At 39.4% G+C, this 19,704-nt stretch overlaps 1 protein-coding gene and 1 long non-coding RNA gene across 6 annotated transcripts in view; one reads left to right on the top strand and one right to left on the bottom strand.

The window, feature by feature from the left end:
* Positions 1-10,519, top strand: part of LOC119889910 — a 17,969-nt gene extending 7,450 nt beyond the window's left edge. For both annotated transcript variants that reach the window (XR_005442173.1, XR_005442172.1), the window contains exons 2-3: positions 7,009-7,112; positions 10,194-10,519. This is a non-coding gene — a long non-coding RNA (uncharacterized LOC119889910). The remainder of the gene's footprint in view (positions 1-7,008; positions 7,113-10,193) is intronic.
* slc7a9 (solute carrier family 7 member 9) lies at positions 6,148-19,704 on the bottom strand. Of its 4 annotated transcripts, none has more exons than XM_038700818.1 (13): positions 19,578-19,704; positions 18,364-18,486; positions 16,888-17,035; positions 14,874-15,116; positions 12,277-12,402; positions 12,041-12,140; positions 10,893-10,937; positions 10,526-10,649; positions 10,187-10,290; positions 9,860-9,956; positions 9,604-9,753; positions 7,265-7,439; positions 6,148-7,053 (listed from the first exon to the last, which is right to left on the bottom strand). In XM_038700818.1, exons 2-13 carry the CDS (start codon positions 18,478-18,480, stop codon positions 6,992-6,994), a joined length of 1,491 nt encoding a protein of 496 aa, XP_038556746.1. In that variant the 5' UTR covers positions 18,481-18,486; positions 19,578-19,704; the 3' UTR covers positions 6,148-6,991. The 4 variants fall into 4 exon arrangements, with proteins under 4 accessions (XP_038556746.1, XP_038556748.1, XP_038556747.1 ...); XM_038700820.1 differs by having other exon boundaries at positions 7,265-7,390; XM_038700819.1 differs by having other exon boundaries at positions 18,364-18,489; positions 19,578-19,692.

The following is a 19,704-nucleotide window of genomic DNA, read 5'->3' as shown; positions in this document are numbered from 1 at the left end:
AGCTGCTAATATGAGAGGCAGGCTCTCCACAACATGCCATAGATTGATTGAATAGGAAATCTATATGAGCACATTTTTCCATAAGTGAGAGTCTTTCTTATCATTTAATGCCCTCCCCAGATAGGCACGCAGGCTGTTATTGACTGCAGGACAAGCAACATGTCACAGCTTGTACATTTGCTCTGAGAGTGTAGACCAGAAAACAGGATTACCTAGTTTAGTCCGATAACTGTGAAAACAGCATTATTGATTTGAATAAGCAGGCTATTTGGACAGCTGCTGCAGTCTGCCTTAAATTATTATTTTAAGTTCAGCCTCTCATGTCATTCTTCTCGCTGCATTTTTGCGAAACATCTGGCAATATGGCATAGTATATTGCACTTGCTGTGTGTTGATTGACCTTGGTGTAATGATGTTAAGCGCAAATGCTTTTTTATCAATGTGGTGTCTTTCTGCTGCACTAACTCTCATTGACAGATGAGGAAAACCATCTTTTATGAGGATCATAACTTGGCTGTGAAGGAGCAGTGGCTGGTGGTATGTTTAGAAGTGCACACAGGCAGGATAAACATCAGAGAGGATCCTGCCAGGCAGCCAGTAAAAGCTGTTTGCACTCCTTCATTCAAGCCCCCCCCGACCTAATTATTAACAATTCCTGTCTTTACCTTTCTCTGCCTATGTAGCTCTTCCTCTCTACTTCACTCTTTTTCTCTTTCACATACACACACACACAAGCACGCACACACCAACAGTCCAGCCTCCCACTGTGTGCAGAATGTGGAAAGGAGCCACCCATGCATCAGGCGGAGAAGCCAACATAACCAGCTTCCCTACCATCTCACTATCTGCTGATCAAAGACCTGCTAAACAGCCAGAAACTACAGTGGGTGCAAGAGCGGAGCCTGCACAGCACCACAATTAGCAAGCACCACTTTTTTTATATATATATATATATATATATATATATATATAATGTTTTTGAATTCCATTCCCGATCCCTGACATTTTCACACATTAACACGGTATAAAAACAAACATGCAAATACCTCTATTTGAATTAAATATTCTGTACACACCACACACACACACACACACACACACACACACACACACACACACACACACACACACACACATATACATGTACTATATACAGTATAAAAGATGATAATAAAGTAAGATGAACAGTGTCTTCACCTGTGAGTGACGGGATCGGCCACTGATCTCTAAGTTGCTCAATTAAAGTTAGCTAAGAGCCTTAACAGGGCAAAGAGTGGGGAGGAGGAGGAAGATCAAAGGGAATATAGAGAAAATCCTGGCAGGAGAAAGAGAGGAAGAGTGTGTGTGAGTGTGCACAGAGAAAGAGAGCATGTGAGTGATAGGAAGACAGTGAAAGAGAGACAGTACAGACAAAAAAATATCCTGATATTCAGGGTTGTGATTAATTGTCTCTCCACTAAGTGATGTAGGAGTCATTGCAGAAGTCCTTTTTATGGTAAAATCCCAATAAGCTGGCAGAGTGTGTGTGGAAAACAGAGGTCAGCTCATGTCATAAACAATTTATCAGTAGCGGTATACCGCCTGGGATGTAGCTCATCCCACCAAATGGTTTGGATATATGAGAGGGAGCCATTCTTTGAGTGCCAGACCATTAAGACAATCACAGAAAAAGTGTTTAATTTAGTGCCAACTTTACTTTGCTAGTAATTGTATACTTTTACAGTATAAAAGATAATAATCATCATCATATCATAATAGAAATGTTGTAAAGCTAAAGCAGGTTTTAAAAAACAAACACTACTTCAAGGTTTCATTACTGTCACAATTATAGTTTTGTGCAAGTTTGGCAAGATATGGCTTTTTTGGAAGCTTCTCGCACATGATGCTTGAGAATTAAAGCAAGACTATGTAAGTTTACTTGCACTACTGTTATGCAACATTTTAGCATTTGACATTATCCTATAAATGCCACAAGTGACATTATTCAGCAAAAGTAACTAACTTTAAGTAAACTAACTAGACATTTCCGGGAGCTGTGCCAGTGGAGGGGGGGCTCTGGCTCACTTCACTGCCACTGCTTATTCAAGTGTGCCCTCCAATGGAGGAAAACAGGGCATGTTGACAAAATAGACTCCTCTGCAGGATGTTTAAGTTATACTTGGACTCTGACAAAAAATGTATTTTTCACTGTGAATTTCCTCTGCCCTCAGGTGCCACAATCAGTGAACTGAGTGCATTTACACTTAAACTCTGCAATTACAGGCACTTTTAACCATCAAGTCTTAATTTAATATCACAAAATATCCAGTAGAGCAAACGGTGAAGTCAAATATCAAGGCTGTCAGAGCTGAGATAGCCCAGGATATTACAAACCAAAATCTTTGCAAATTGAACTCAGCCGCACATACCTTTCCCTCTCTGAGGTTTTGAAGCATTATTTCTGATAATCCAAAAACAATCAGAACAAGCACAGACTTCACTTGTAGCATATGTTCATTAGTGACACATTATAATGCAGTTCTTGGAAAGGTCACTGAATGATTGCGAGGTTCTAATCCAAATGGTAATTCACTAACTGATTGGAAAAGTGCAGTAATGTAATGATAATGATATGCAGATGAGTTCTCATCAGAGCTGTCTATCCATTAATGAGATGATATTTGAGCGTACTGTACGTGTTTGTGTGTGTGAGTGTGTGCACGTGTGTCCGTGCAGGCAAAGCTGCATGCACGTGTAGAGAGCGAGTGCATATTGAGAGCGCGCATTCAGTTCCATCAGAATATTTAGCATATTAATGTTCAATCAGTCTGCACTAATGCAAAGTTTGATTAGGACATGCCATAGTAGCTAATAAACAGATGGAAGCAACAGCTCTTGATTATATCACAGCCAGCTTAAGCGACCAGCTTATCCTTAGCCTGAAAAATGTAGGCCCTGTGTGCGAGGATGTGAAGATTTGTATGTTATAAAAATGGGTTGTGATGCAGGTTAGCATTCAGTACTGTATGTATAACGTTTGTGATTGTGTCCTAGCAGAAAGACTGGGGTTCAATTCTCAGCTCTGGTCCTTCCTGTGTGGAGGTTGAATGTGTTTGCCATGAGTTTCCAATGGGTGCTGTGGTTTCCATTCACTCTGACAAAATATGCTGGTTAATTGGATGGCCCAAAATAAGCAAAGAGCCCATGGAGGGTAGTGTTTGCTGGGATGTTAGCCAATAGGGATCCAAATAGCTGAACAACACAATCTTATATTCCCTAGTTTTAATTTGCTAGCTTACTATGTGTAACAATACTTTGCTACAGGTTATACACTTTCCTGTTGTAGTTTTTACAACTACTCAATCTGCATCCAAGTCAGTGGTGGAAAGTAACAAAGTAGATTTACTTAAGAACTGTACTTTAATTTTGAGGTATTTTATCTGAGTACCTATTTCCATTTTATGTTCATACATACTTCTACTCCACTACATTTCAGAGATAAATGTTGTACTTTTTATGCCACTACATTTATTTGGCAGATACCTGTTAATTTACAGATTAAGATTATAGATTAAAACATATGATAAACTCATAAAATACAGGAGCAGTCTAAGTAGTCGTTCCCAGCCATTTGGCATGTGAACTTGGGGCCTCTTGTCATGATTGAAATGTGTGAGTTGTTAGCCGTTCGACTTTTCACCCTATAAACTTCTCAAATAGTTTCATTAAAATAACAGTTTGAGGACCAAAAAGGTCAAATTAACCCATATTTAACAAAAAAAAGCAAAGATTAGAGAAAAATCTAAAACATTAATATAAATGTGTGTATTTGAAATTATTTTTTTCATCTTTACTCTCCCATTAATCAACTCATTACCCCTCAGATTTATCTGTTCACCCTTTGGAGGAACAGATAAAACACAGGGAATATTTTACTGCAGAACGATACTTTTACTTTTGACAGTTTAAGCACTTCCATAGGAATTTGTATTATAAATTGTTGTATTGGTTCTTCTTCTACCACTGATCCAAAATACCAAAATGTAAAGAAAGAATTCAACAGCAGGATAAATTAAGCCTCGTATTGTCAAGCACAGTGGCGGACTCAGGTTGTCTGAAGGCTAGGGGCTATAAAAAACAAAAAGGGCACCAGCTTCATGTGGTGGGGCAGAAATTGAACTAAGCACGTTGGCGCGTATTCATCAGAAATTCATGCCTTTCAAGCATCGACGAAAGTTAGCATAGACAATTGGTATTTTCGAGCAGTGGGAATCTGTCCCAGCAGAGGGTCCTAAATCATGTTTTTTGCACATAGGGGCACCTTGGACGGCACTTTATTACATTTCCTCACACAAAGAGGCACCCATTAGGGCACTGCATCACATTTTCCACTGGAAGGGCACCCAGAGGGAACATTATCTTGTTTTATTTCTGAAAGGGGCATTCGAAAAGGTACTTTTGTGGCATTTTTTTCTAATGTGGGGAAACTGTGTCTACCACTCGTAATGCACACTTAGTCACTATGAAAATTAACAAATGTATCCAAATCAAGTTCCTGAACTTCTCTGACAATGAATGTTGCACCCAATGCCATCGTCCATCTCGATGTTTCATTGTAGACATCGTCTGATGGAAATTTTGTAGACATCGCCCAACCCTAATTTCAAAAGAACCAACACCACAAAAGATTTTTTAGGGGGATACATTCAGAGTGGTTTTACTTCTTCTTCCCAGGACCCAAATGAAAAATGCTGTTTTTTCATCCTGGGACCCAAATGCCCATTAAAGAGTGATGAAACAGACTGTAACTGCTCGTCTGTACTCTAAATTTTAAAAAAAACCAAAAATATAGAAGGAGGAGATATGATGTAAGCCAGGGCATATATGTTATGCTACAGCTATGTCCACTGAATCTCAACTCCGTCTTTGTATTTTGTCAGCATGTATTCAGTCTTCATGTGGGACCTGTTGAGTTGATTGTGCAGGACAACAGCATTCTTTGACAAAAGCAACATGCGCATTTAAACAGAGCCAAACACAACAGGCTACACAGCCAACATGCTGCTTCTCTAGACAGTTCCAACCAGTTTGGCAGAAGTTACCTTACAGCTTCTCTGCAATGTCCTCTCATTCCGCACAGCCAGTGCAGATTTACTAGTACCTCCTGTAGAAAACCTTCACTTTTACACCTGGGGATCGCACATCGTACAGATCCTTATTTGACTCTGTATGGATTTACAGTGTGCCACTGGAGGGCAACATAGTCCAAATGTAGTTTCTGCATAGGCCTGCTTTTTCTTTGAGACTACGTAGTGTTAAACTTCAATGTGTACTAAGCCAGAGACATATTCCCTTTACTTAAATTTCCTCTTTATACCATCCATGGTAAGGTGCACACTAAATACAAGTACATACTTAAGACAATAATGACAACAACTAATTAAGACTATTGCTCCCTATTTTCACCTGATTACAGTTATCTATCTATCATTAAAAATAATAACATTAAAGAAATATTATATCATGGAAAACATTACATATATATAGATATATGTATATATCAGATCTATATTTGGAGCTCTAGTCCATGAATGTCTTGTTCCAGTGGCCCATTTGTCATCAGGTTGCGCTGGTTCTCTAGCACCTGACAATGGTAATTGGAGCACTGGGGGCTCAATTCAACAGTGCTGTACTGACACCTGGTGGACAGTTGGAAGCATAGGATTCACTGAATTTATTGCATTTGCTAATAACTGTGGCTTCCCCTGTCTTTTCCACGAGCAAAGGTTTGAAAGTTCTTTGCTTCAAGCCTCACACTCAAATCTATTAATTGATATGAATAGACCACCAAGTTGACAAAAAATACAAATATCTAACACCATCTTGTAATAAATATGTGTTAGATTTTTGTTTAGACTATCAGAAGAAGAGTCAAATCTCTTTTAGGGCCACAGTTTAAAGTGTCATCACACTCTGTAATCCAAATTTATCTTTCCACCTTTCCAGTCAAAATCAAATACATTTCATAATCACACATCACTAGCCATATGCCTACAATAAATAGCATTATTGTATAATGAGTTTATAACCAGGAGAGACAGAATGCACATATTCACAAACGATTCTTAGCTAAAACAGCTGTTTGATCAGGAAGACAAAGTAGGAATATTTGCTGGAATCACAAAAGGTTTATTTACCATGTCCACTTTATGCTCAACAAGATCAATACATTTAATAACCACCAGCCAACACAATGCAGCACTGTTCCAATATAATCCAGTGTGAAAGACAGGAGTGAGAGCATTAGTCTACTAAATAATGCGCATACATCATTCAAGAAACTCTTATGTGAAAAAAAACATACGTTTCTGCATCTTGTTGCATGATCTGCTGAGCCTTCATGTTGTCCCCGCAATGCATTTACAATGTTTACCATTTCCTTGCTCCCTTTGCTCAAATTCAGATTCATGCATATCTTAATCCTCTAGTAGCTCTTAGTCATATGATCTTTGGCCCAGTAAAAACATTATTGCACATTAACTACATAAAGAAATGTTTAATATGATTGGTTAATGTTTCCTAAGTGCTGGCACGTTAAAATACTACCTAGCATCCTTTAGTTGTAGCTTAACCATCACAGCAGGAAGGTTTTTGTAAGTGATTTATTTATTCATGAGGGGAAAGACATCATGAGAATATGGTCAATCCAGCTCTTCTATGCCTTTATTTATATGTCAAAGTACATTTTAATTACAGCAGAAACTTTCCTATACTCTAGAAACATGAATCCTCTTTTTTCATCCCTGAACCCAAATGACAAATGATTACATCTTTTGTCCTTATACACGGGTTCATAAACACAACGCAGCCCCTTTTACTTTCGTAATATAGCTACAGATGTTTGGCTCTGACCCACTCTGGGCACCAAATTTCTAGCCCACTGTTTCCAAAACCAGGCTTGACGTGTTTCACGGCAAGCAGCAGTTGACCTGGTTGTCAATTGTGTCCCTTCTCATTCAATTTTCTCAGGAGGAACTACTTCCATCAGCAGCTGGAGATGCATGGTGATGGGCCCTACAGGGGAATGGAGGTCAAAGGTCACATCAACACTATTCAAGTGGGTTCATCATGAGGTCAGCGCAACATAACACTGTATTTCATGAACTTGCTTTCTACCTTTTGAGCACATGATGTCCCATTTTATTCTACACTAATGGTCAAAAACCAATGGAAATATTTTAACATCTTAAATTTTGAGATGAAGTCAGTTCAGAGTAAAACATACTCATGAGTTTGCGTGCCCAGTTGACCTTCCGGTGGATGAAAGGGTAGTAGAGGAGAAGTCCACTGAAGATGAAGATAGTACAGTAGAGGTACTCCAGCTCTGGCTTATCAATGATGGGAGCCAGGACTAAGTAGCAGGACACCAGGACCATTAGGCATGGTATGACAATCGGTACCTTTGAGTACCAAATCACACAATTACACAAGGCACATTGTTTAGTATATACACTGCTCAAAAAAATAAAGGGAACACTAAAATAACACATCCTAGATCTGAATGAATGAAATAATCTCATTAAATACTCCTTTCTTTACATAGTTGAATGTGCTGACAACAAAATCACACAAAAATTATCAATGGAAATCAAATTTATCAACCCATGGAGGTCTGGATTTGGAGTCACACTCAAAATCAAAGTGGAAAACCACACTACAGGCCGATCCAAATTTGATGTAATGTCCTTAAAACAAGTCAAAATGAGGCTCAGTAGTGTGTGTGGCCTCCACGTGCCTATATGACCTCCCTACGACGCCTGGGCATGCTCCTGATGAGGTGGCGGATAGTCTCCTGAGGGATCTCCTCCCAGACCTGGACTAAAGCATCCGCCAACTCCTGGACAGTCCGTGGTGCAACGTGGCGTTGGTGGATGGAGCGAGACATGATGTCCCAGATGTGCTCAGTTGGAATCAGGTCTGGGGAACGGGCGGGCCAGTTCATAGCATCAATGCCTTCCTCTTGCAGGAACTGCTGACACACTCCAGCCACATAACGTCTAGCATTGTCTTGCATTAGGGGGAACCCAGGGCAAACCGCACCAGCATATGGTCTCACAAGGGGTCTGAGGATCTCATCTCGGTACCTAATGGCAGTCAGGCTACCTCTGGCGAGCACATGAAGGGCTGTGCGGCCCCCCAAAGAATTGCCACCCCACACCATTACTGACCGCCAAACCGGTCATGCTGGAGGATGTTGCAGGCAGCAGAACGTTCTCCACGGGGTCTCCAGACTCTGTCACGTCTGTCACATGTGCTCAGTGTGAACCTGCTTTCATCTGTGAAGAGCACAGGGCGCCAGTGGCGAATTTGCCAATCTTGGTGTTCTCTGGCAAATGCCAAACGTCCTGCACGGTGTTGGGCTGTAAGCACAACCCCCACCTGTGGACGTCGGGCCTTCATACCACCCTCATGGAGTCTGTTTCTGACCGTTTGAGCAGACACATGCACATTTGTGGCCTGCTGGAGGTCATTTTGCAGGGCTCTGGCAGTACTCCTCCTGCTCCTCCTTGCACAAAGGCGGAGGTAGTGGTCCTGATGCTGGGTTGTTGCCCTCCTACGGCCTCCTCCACGTCTCCTGATGTACTGGCCTTTCTCCTGGTAGCGCCTCCACGCTCTGGAAACTACTCTTGACAGACACAGCAAACCTTCTTGCCACAGCTCGCATTGATGTGCTATCCTGGATGAGCTGCACTACCTGAGCCACTTGTGTGGGTTGTAGACTCCGTCTCATGCTACCACTAGCGTGAAAGCACTGCCAGCATTCAGAAGTGACTAAAACATCAGCCAGGAAGCACAGGAACTGAGAAGTGGTCTCTGGTCACCACCTGCAGAACCACACCTTTATTGGGGGTGTCTTGCTAATTGCCTATAATTTCCACCTGTTGTCTATTCAATTTGCACAACAGCATGTGAAATTGATTGTCAATCAGTGTTGCTTCCTAAGTGGACAGTTTGATTTCACAGGAGTGTGATTGACTTGGAGTTACATTGTGTTGTTTAAGTGTTCCCTTTATTTTTTTTGAGCAGTGTACTTGTACTTGATCTGTGATCATAACCCCCAACTGAATTCCCCCAAAAAATAAGCAATATTATTTTGTTAATTAATATATCGAGATATATTTCTTTCAAGCTTATATTTCTACTAAGAAATGTTGATCACACTTTATTTGTAGAGCACTTATCAACAGAGTACAAAGTGCTTTCACAGAAGATAAAAAAACATTAAAATCATAGCAGTTAAAAAAGACAACAATAAAATACAACTTACAATGTCTTTAAAGCATGTCTTTAAAAGGAGTAGATTATTTATCTGGACTTGTAACAAACCTGTCTAGATGAATCAATTCAGTAAATATAATATAATTACTGTCTTGTTACCTAATCAGTTAATAACACTTTCTCTCCAAAACGCTGTCATCTTTGCTGTAATTTGAATGTGTGTAAAGATACAGCTGTTGTGGTGTCAAATTAACAAACCATCAGAGTGCATAATACTGCTGAGTTAAAACACTAAAAGAAGAAGTTGCCTCCCAAAAAAAAAACTCCTTGATTAATGAGCCTCACCTTTACTGGTCTATTGAGCTCCCTCCTGGTGAAACGCATGACTATGAGAGCCAGAGCTGTCAGACCATAAAACACCCACTGAGCGAAGCTGAAGTAGTTAATAAGGGTGTTGATATCTGCTGGGATAATGTAGAAAAGAGACAGAACACCCTAAAACAGAGAGAAAGGCGCTTGTAAACATTTAAAGAAGTTGGACGATCATGTCAGACTATATTGAAAAGGATCCAAGGAAACTCATTAAGTATGTAGGACTCACATTGAATATGAGAGCAGGGGAAGGAGTGTAGTGCTTCAGACTTATATAGGATAAGATTTTCACCAGGTGACCCTCTCTACCAGATACATAGGCCAGTCTGTGAGAAGATAAAGACAGAAATGTGTGCTGTCTTGTTGTACTGTACTTTCCTGACTTCTTGTCTATTTCCCTCTTCTCTGTCAAAGTCTTTCCAACTCTAATGCACATCAGTTTTCTCACTTTCAAACTTTGTTTATTCATGCCTTTTTTTCCTTATACAAACAAAAATGCACAGCACAGCATGTTTCTTCCGTATTTCATATATAATGTGACAGTTGTCTGTTTTACCTGCCAGCAGTGAAGCAGCTTCCATTGGCAGAGCCGAACGTAGAGAAGACAACAAAGAGGGGAACGATCCAAGACAGAGGGTAAAGGACTCTGTCTCCAAAAGTCTGAGAAGGCACAAACAAATCCTTCAGAAAAGACAGGGGAGCAGAATACTGAGCTGTTACTGAGGTTTAATCTAAAATTCTCTGGAATAAATAAAAGTACACATACTGTATACATGTGTGAAAATGGGTTCTCATTACTGTACATTTGTTATTTAACACCACACTAACAGGTCATTACCAGCTATTTTGAAAACACTTTGCCCCCCACTTCTCTATTACCTTTTATGCTTCTTACCACAGCAACAGCTGGAGACAACAGCAGCTCAGTGGTGGTCATAACAGTAAAGTAAGCAACGTTGACCAACACATAGCACATAGATACCAAAGGGATCCCGATGAGGATGGCAAGGGGCAAGTTCCTGAGATCAATTGACAGATAAACACATTGCATATTGTACACATTTGAACAGAATATAGGCTGTGCTTCATATATCTGATAGAAATGATCTGTTCGAAGATGTAAAAAGCATGCCTTCTTGTTTGTTCAATATAATATTGTGAACTCAAGTGCACTTAAAGGTTATGCAGCCTACCACGTCAGACATAATACTCTGACTTTGTCTAATGACCTCTTAAAAATTCCAGATTTTGGTTTGTCTTACCTGAATGGGTCTTTCAGCTCTTCTGTAATACAATTAAGTTGATTCCTAAGAAAACACGGGAATGAGAAAACAAAGGTAAAGGTAGAACACTACCATGAAATAAGAAATACAAAAAAAATTTAAAACAGGCATAATTGTAATTCTCCTCTGCAGAGCACTGCACTGAAATTTGCATGGACTTGCAGTGCTATGTAAGTAATCACTGTAGCCATTAGCATCTTTAATGTCACTGACATGGTATTTTAGTATTCTATGTGTTATTTCACTCACTTTACCCTGTAATTGGCCTTATAGCCAGACCCCTGCTGTGATCCCACCGTGAAAGAAAAATGAAAGTGTGCGAATCACATGAGGCCACCTATCCAGGTCCCCTCAGAAAAAGTGACTGAAGAGGAGAATGTAACCCTCAGAACTAACATTACACATTACAAAGAAATGAACCTCAATAAGGCAATAATGCTCTCCACACACTCCTGCACCAGAAGGAGATGAAGGGGGGCCATCTAAAAACTCCCAGCTGGTGACAGCACAGGAGACACAAGTATTGTTATGAAAACCCCACTGTAACCACTCATCATGCATAAGAGAACCCAAAATTGTCCATAACTGCCACACTCTGTAGCAGACTTTGCTCTGTAATGCACAACAACTCTTTAAACCAACAAAGATCTCCTTTATTGTGCAAACAGACTCAGTAAAGAAAAAAAGTAGTCAGCACTGTTCAGCCAGTGCTTTTAATACAGCCAAAAGTTGGGAAGGCCGTGATCGATGGCTGACCAATGGAACGGTAAGATGCTGCTTTTGTTTTTCAGGTCCAGGTCTAGAGACATAAACTACCCCTGCGTGCATATAATATCCACAAGACCTGAGGGAATAACTGAGGGAGTTGTTGCCTCTCACTATGCCCCACTACACTGCCATGTTTCTGCACTCAAACAACATGCAACCTGGTATTACGGATGAGGCTCGAGTAGCTGAAAGGCTAAGTAGGGTCACAGGGCTCCTACTTACAGTCAGTACAGTGGCAAAAAGCTCATCAGTTGACAAAGTAAACATCGATGAATTGCTTTATAAAAGAGTGTGAACAAGCCTACTGTATACACTGCTAAAGTATTCCTGCTAAAGGGCTAGTGAAGTATAACTCTCACCATCCATCATAAGCCCAAAGCCCATTATAAAATGCAAGTCCGATTGCTCCAACAGACGATGATGTGCCATCAAATGCATTTGACAAAGTCTCAGTTTTTCCTGGACACAAGCACATAACAATACATAAATAAATATTAAATGTTAGTATTAAACATTTTATCAAAGGACAAGGCATTTTAAAGCAAAGTTGTATATTAAAGTATATTAAATACACTGATAGTGCAAGCAGGCTCACCCTGTGCCATCACAACAATGCCAGCTCCCACTATGACAAGAATGATGAAAAGTTTGGCTGCTGTGAAGAAGTTCTGCACATAGCTTGCCAGTTTGACACTCAAACAGTTGACGGTGACGATCAAGACTGAGAAGACACAAAATAATGTAACAATATAAAACATTTTCCCTTAGATATTTGAAATAAACAGTGGAGAAAGCAGAGAAATGTCCTTCCCTCTTCAACGTACATTTATAATATTTCACAATTGTTTATCCTTTGTCTTGCTTAACTGTAATAATGGTAATGTAATAATAACAGTGAACTAAGTTACCTCTTATTTCCTGGAGTCAGAGGTTGAATCAAAACTGTTAATTTACAAGCTGTAAAACCAAGGCAACAGGCCAACTTTCTAAAATATGTTGGAACTTGTAGGCTACTTCATAACTGTCTCCAGGTTTGTCACTACGAGTTACTTCTTTCACATTACATGTAGTCATTTGATATCCCTGTTAATATTAAAACATTCATTATGGCAGCTTTAAATGGTTAACTGGCTTTAAAGCCTCATATTCTGTTCACTTAACTACTTTAGAACAATACAATCCTACTTCCACTAGTAATCATTTACTATACTTTAAGCAGTCTCAGTACAAACAGTACCAGGTGATTCAGACGCACAGTTTTTCCTGTTCACGCACAAAGGAAAGAATTCAGTGGCCAGTCCAGTTTTAATGTAGGAGATGTGATCAACAATTTTGCAAAGATTCTAGAAAGAACTGTGTCCAAACAGCTGCTCACTGTATTGGAAAATAACAAATTATTTGAAAAATTTCAGTCTGGTTTTAGGAAGTACCACAGCACTGAGACTGCCTTGCTTAAAGTCACCAATGACCTTTTAATGTCTGATGATGAAGGTATGTGCTCAGTCCTTGTACTCCTGGACCTTAGCGCTGCTTTTGACACCATTGATCACAACATCATGTTAGACAGACTGAGGCACTGGGTGCGGATCTCTGGTACTTCCCTAGAATGGTTTTCATCCTACCTGTCAAATAGGAAGTTTTGTGTGTCTGTAAACAACTATGTCTCCTCATTCTGTCCAGTTAAATATGGTGTGCCTCAGGGGTCGGTCTTAGGACCCATTTTGTTTTCCTTGTATCTGCTTCCCCTTGGACATATTATCCATAAACATGGCATTTCTTTTCATATTTATGCTGATGACACACAAATATACTTGCCCGTCAGATCCACAGACCCTGGAATTTCCTCCAGCTGAACTCGGACAAAACAGAAATCCTGGTCATCGAGTCTCAGCAGATGGCAAATCAAATACTGCCATCTGCTGGTTCCCTAGTAAATCACATTAAGCCTGTGGCAAAGAACCTTGGTGTTTGGTTTGATAGTAATTTAAATTTCGAGCAGCACACCACAAAGCTTGTTCAATCATGTTTTTATCAACTTAGAAATATAGCAAAAATTCGATCTATGTTAACTTTTAAGGACACCGAGACCATTTTACACGCCTTCATCTCATCACGCCTGGATTATTGCAACAGCCTTTTCACCTGTTTAACCCAAAAATCTACTGATCGACTCCAGACTGTCCAGAACTCAGCTGCCAGGCTTTTAACCAGAACAAAGAAATATGACCACATTACTCCTATTTTAGCTTCATTACACTGGCTCCCAGTATGTTTTAGAATTGACTTTAAAATTCTATTGATCACTTTTAAAGCTCTTCATGGCCTCTCGCCTTGTTATATTTCTGAACTGTTAGTCCAATACACACCAGCACGTACCTTGAGATCCTCGGGCAGAGGTCTGTTGTCTGTTCCAGAGTCTCGACTGAAAACTAAAGGGGACAGAGCGTTTGCAGTCAGGGCCCCGAGGCTCTGGAAAAGCCTGCCCGAGGAAATCAGGTCGGCTGAGTCAGTGAACTCTTTTAAGTCCCTTCTTAAAACATACTTTTATAGGACAGCCTTTCCCGATCTTATTTGACTTTATTTTATCCCTTTTATTTTATTGTATTTTACTAATTTTATATTAATTTTTCATGCTCTTATCTTGTTTTTTGTTTTTTTGTATTATTCTTTACACTTGTTAAAGCACTTTGTAACTTGTTTTTGAAAAGTGCTCTACAAATAAGGATTATTATTATATTATTATTATAATTTCTACAATGGCTACTATTTAGACCCTATGTGTAATTAACTGCTTGTAACCATTAAGTCACAAGGATTAAAGCTAGGGTAGCTATTAATTTAAGAGGCATTTTTGTTATATTTGTCAAAATTCTCATTGCATCCTGATAGCAATCAACAAATTAAACGCTCTGACGCAACAGTGAAAAAAATCTGATATCTGTTGCTGTCGCAGGACTGTAATAAGCACAGCCAATCATTTAATTTAGTCTGAACTAAACGATTGGCAGGCCTACCTGTTTGCCTACGTGCTTACCTGTGCGCACTCTGCCTGTGCACACACACATGAAAATGTGTTTTTGTGGTTTTGAGGAAGGCATGAAGGGAGGGGTTGGGATTTTTTCAGTTGAATGCTTTTAAAATCTGGCTGTCTCTTGATAGTTCTCCAACTGTACCCACTAAAGTAAAACTTACATATAGCTGCTGCTGACAGACACTTAGTAACGACAAGAGGAGGAGTACAGCCAGGGTAGAAAGGAGTGGAGGCATATTCTGCAAAGCTCAGTGTGATGATGGCAAAGGAGGAGGGCTTCAGCACCATGACAGTGGTCCAGGAGTAAAGGTAGGCTACAAGGGAGCCAAACGCCTCCATTAAATACGAATACTCTCCTCCCGATTTGGTGATCATGGTGCCAAGCTCAGCATAGCACAGTGCCCCTGTGTAGCCACACATACAGATGGAGACAGAAAGAAGATGACAGATGTAAAACAATGTCATGGGGAGACTTTCAGAATTGCTTTAGGTAGAAAATACAAGAAAGGTTCAGAACTTTCTCCTACCAAGAAACACTGGGTTTAAACAAACTCTCTGCCAAACACCCTCAAAGTCACAGCCAGTCATATTTTAAATCTTAAATCCATGTTAATAACTTTACTCTAAAATAAAGTATAATAATGCAACCAAAATGATACGAATAAAGGTGATTAATGGTAAGAATTTATATGTTTTTATTTTCTATCGAAAAGGAAACACACACACACACACGCTTACTGTTTTGTTTATTTATTTTATTTTTAATATTTTTTTTAACACACACACACACACACACACACACACGCTTCTGTGTGTGTATTTATTTTATTTTAATTTTTAATATTTCTTCTTTTTGGTTTATACAAACACACTTTGATAACTTTACGCTTTAATTACTTGTTTAATGAAATGTATGGGATTGATTGTTCTTATGTTGTATGCAATATTGTTGTCACACATTCATGCAAATAAAGCTAATTTGAATTTGAATTGAGATAAAGTAATTAAAGAAAATATATGACTTTAGAAACAAAATTGTTAGGATGTGCTGTTGTTTTTTCCTGTCTTTATTTGATATTGTCATGATTTGGAGTTTTGTAGTCTAGTTTATTATTTTGTTCATTCGCTTTAAGTTTTTTTAATAACTGTCTTGTCTCTCATCTTAGTTCTTAGTCCTGTGCTTTAGTTCATGTTTAGTGTTTTCTTGGTCGATGTACTTCTGTGTTTTATTACTTATGGCCTGTGTCTTAGTCCTTAGTCTTATACCTCCATGTTTTAGTGTAGTCTTGTCTCCTGTTTGGTCCCGTCTCTGTCCGTGCCCTGATTTTGCTGTCTTTACATGTTTTGTGTTTTACTTTGGTAGATCTGTCCTTGTGTGTTCCTGTGAACTTTACTTCCTGTTTTATTTTGGTAATCTTCTCTGCCTGGTGTTCTTGTCTAGCTTTGTTCCTGTTGTTAGTGTATTGTCTTATGATTAGCTTATCTCTGCCTTTGTTTTTGTACTTTGGTTCATGGATCTGTGTCTGCTTGAGTTCTTGGTTATTTTGGTTCATTCTTTTTTAATTTGGTTGTGGTTTGTGTCAGTTTCTCTGTGTGCACTTTGATTCAGTGATTCTGCTCATTGTGGTACTTCGGTCAAAGCATAGAGGACCTGTTAATTAATGCTTTTTTCCGCGATAAAAATTCAAATTCAGTGTTTTTGTTAAATTTCAGTGTAATAATTCAAGAGTTGTGTTGACACAACAATTACACTTACAAGTCATTATGTCTGGGGTCCTCCACACTGGAAAATTGTGTTTCCCACTTAACAGTATGTTTGTGATGAATTTGATGAATTATCTTAAATAGCTAACTGGGCCTTAAAAACACCAAGAACTCAAATCGCTGACGTCCTACCCATGGTTTTTCTTATGCTTTGTCCACCACCATTTAAATAAATATGGGGGAAAGAATATTTTACCCCAATACAATAACACCACTGACCTCAAAGATTACAAAAATGAATGCGTATTACATCATAAGATCTGTTGTTTTTGTGTCTGTGTGTTTTGCATTATGTACAGTGCTCTGTGAATCTCAGAGCGAGTCTGTTATTCAGAGACAAAAATCTAAATATAGAAATAGACATTAAAAGTTTATTAAAAGGATGTTATTGGTTTGGTATGCCGTTCTCACCCAGAGTGGCTAACACGCCACAGGCAGCCCAGATGAGGAGGCAGGGTCCCACAGCTCCAGAGTACAGTAGGACAGCCTTAGGAGAAATGAAGATGCCCGAGCCTATCATTGTTCCCACAATCAGACAGATGCCACTAAACAGACCAACCTGAGCACACATGAAGAAAAAATGGCAGAGGTGTCACTTCAGTGGTCATATTTGAACTTTCTTGAACGCTGTCTTCATTGAAATTGTTGTTTCACTCATTTTTTTCATGTTTTGTTCTGTGCCGTTAGATGTCAATAGTGTTTAAAACATTCTGGGATTTGCATTGTGATAAAGTATCCACTACACCAAAGCTAAAAGGCGAGTGACTATTAGACACCAGTGTCAGGTGACTGAAACACAACTCGGACAGGATCCTGTCTTTGCTCTGTGTACAATGTTACAAACACTACCAAGCAATAGTATCTTAAATTACTTAATACAGCTTAAAGTATATACACCGCCACCTTATTAGGTACCTCTCGCTAGTACAAGGTTGCTATCTGGGGACTGTGGAGGCAATTTGAGCACAGTGAACTAATTTTCATGTTCAAGAAACCATTTTGATCTTTGTGACATGGTGCATTATCCAGCTGGAAGTAGCCATCAGAAGATGGGTACACTTTGGCCATTAGGGGATGGACAAGTTCAGCAACATTACTCAGATAGGCTGTGTACCTAATCAAGTGGCTGGTTAGTGTTTATGTTAACATCCTAGGTTTGTTTCAAAATGTAAGCCCATTATCTGAGCACACAAAAACTTAATAACCACCATCATGTGAGTTTTTCCAATTGTTAAGTGGAATCGATGTTTGGGAGGAATCCAGATTCAACCCACATAGGCAACACATACATGTCATGGATTTTAACACGATGGACTCTTTTTCCACACATGCATACATGGTTCTTTCTCGGCTACCGCAACTATCTCCCTTGCACTCTCACAATCTCGCGTTTTTTCTGAACATACTACAACAATAAATAAAGAGCATCCTATTCTGCAACAATGAACCACGAGCGCCCCATGATACAGCAATGAACCATAAGCACCCCCTCGTCATCACATTACAACATAAGAAACAACACATGCATTATAAGCCATAAGCATTACAGTCACCTTGAATAGGTTACTTATTAGAGTAGAGTGAGGGGAAATTAGGTTCTAATTATTCATTGTTTAGAAAAATGATCATAATAACCCTAATTTAACCAGTGAAACCCTTTCAGCTTTAGGGCTTAGGGAGCTTAGGGGGCCTGGACAGCACCACTGAGTAGAATATTGTGGAGTTAATAAGTAGAGACGGTTGTTGTGGTACTGCCTGGTACTCAGTTTCCACTCCCATTAAGGCAAAAAGGTACAAATGGTGGGATCCTACGGTGTGAACATCTAATGAGACTTGTTCTCAGGAGCAGACACACACACATTCAAAGCCAGATAAGTACACACTCACATCTTTTTGAAGCACAGTAGCCTTCACAGGCTGCTTGCCTGCGGTCTGACAGTCCACGCTGTGGCTGGTGGAGCCATTCTGCGACTCCTTCCTCTTCCTGATGCTGCCTTTATCCATTTCAGTCTGCTAGTGCATGAGAAAACAAAAATCAATGCATCTTACACAAGACAAGATGCATTGGTCTGTGTTGCATAGTTAAGTTACCTAAACCAGTCTTTATGATAAGGTATGATGGGGTTTACAGGGAAACACTGTCCCCTACTACAGGCAGTACAATTTCTCTCATCTAGCTAAACAATGAGGCTCACACAAACAAAACAAGTGAAAATCCACTTAAAACCAAATGTATTTGCCTTGTTAATCCTGTGATCTTACTTACTGTATTACTGTAAAAAAGGCACTGATCTGGATACTGCAAAAATTCTGACTTTGAGTCTGCACAGTGTTTCGTTTCTAGTTGATAACTATTTCACTGTGGCACAGTGGTTCTGAACCACAAACCTACCTACACTGAGTGATCTCTTACAGCATAGTGAGTGGAGCAGTTAAAGACAGGCTTGACAGGTTTAGTCTTTTGGAGAGACTTCATCTCCAGAAAATCAGCTGAACTTCTGGATTCGGATTTAGTGTTTTACCCCTAATACAACGACACCACTGTCCAAATTTCTGCACAAGGGGCTACCATGAGGCTATTTTTTTTTACTTGTGTGATGTCTCAGCCAGTCTGAGTACATGTCAAGAATTTTCTGTGGTATGTTAGTACTAAAATATGCAGACTAATGGTGTGTTTCCAGGACAGGAGTGGTTGAAAATGGGTTTGTAAGAGTAGTGAAATTGGTTTTTTTTCCACACCAATGATGCTCTCAAAAAGTTGTGTTTGTCCACACTTACATGGGAAAAAATGTAAGTTTCTGCACACACTTAACATTGCTGCACTGATATATTTAAAAAGTTGACCTTTCAGTCACTAAGTCCTTTCTCAATACACTTACCTACATGCACATGCATTTCACACTCCTGTAATGATTAACTTAACTTAATTTACTTACGTGAATGCCTAACAAACATGAGAACTTTCTTGTTTACTAAATATATAATAATGACAAAATGTCTTGAATGTAAGGATCATCTTTGAATTTGACAATGACTTTGTTAAGGTATTACTTGATACATGATAATAAATAAATGAATTAGTATTTCAATGTTTCACTTACATGACTGACTCAGATGAAAACCACCTCAGTGATGCTCCATGAACCCTGAATGTGGCTGTTTTCAAGCCCAGGTATAGACCCACAAATGATACTGAGCCAAGTTAAGCAGGAATGTGTAATACAAATG

This window comes from Micropterus salmoides, unplaced genomic scaffold (genome assembly GCF_014851395.1).
Source record: "Micropterus salmoides isolate LMB-PRFRI ecotype aquatic unplaced genomic scaffold, ASM1485139v1 Ms_hic_scaffold_6, whole genome shotgun sequence".
NCBI lineage: Eukaryota > Metazoa > Chordata > Actinopteri > Centrarchiformes > Centrarchidae > Micropterus > Micropterus salmoides.
The sequence above is the reverse complement of the archived record's forward strand: the minus strand, read 5'-3'. Positions and strand labels throughout refer to the sequence as shown.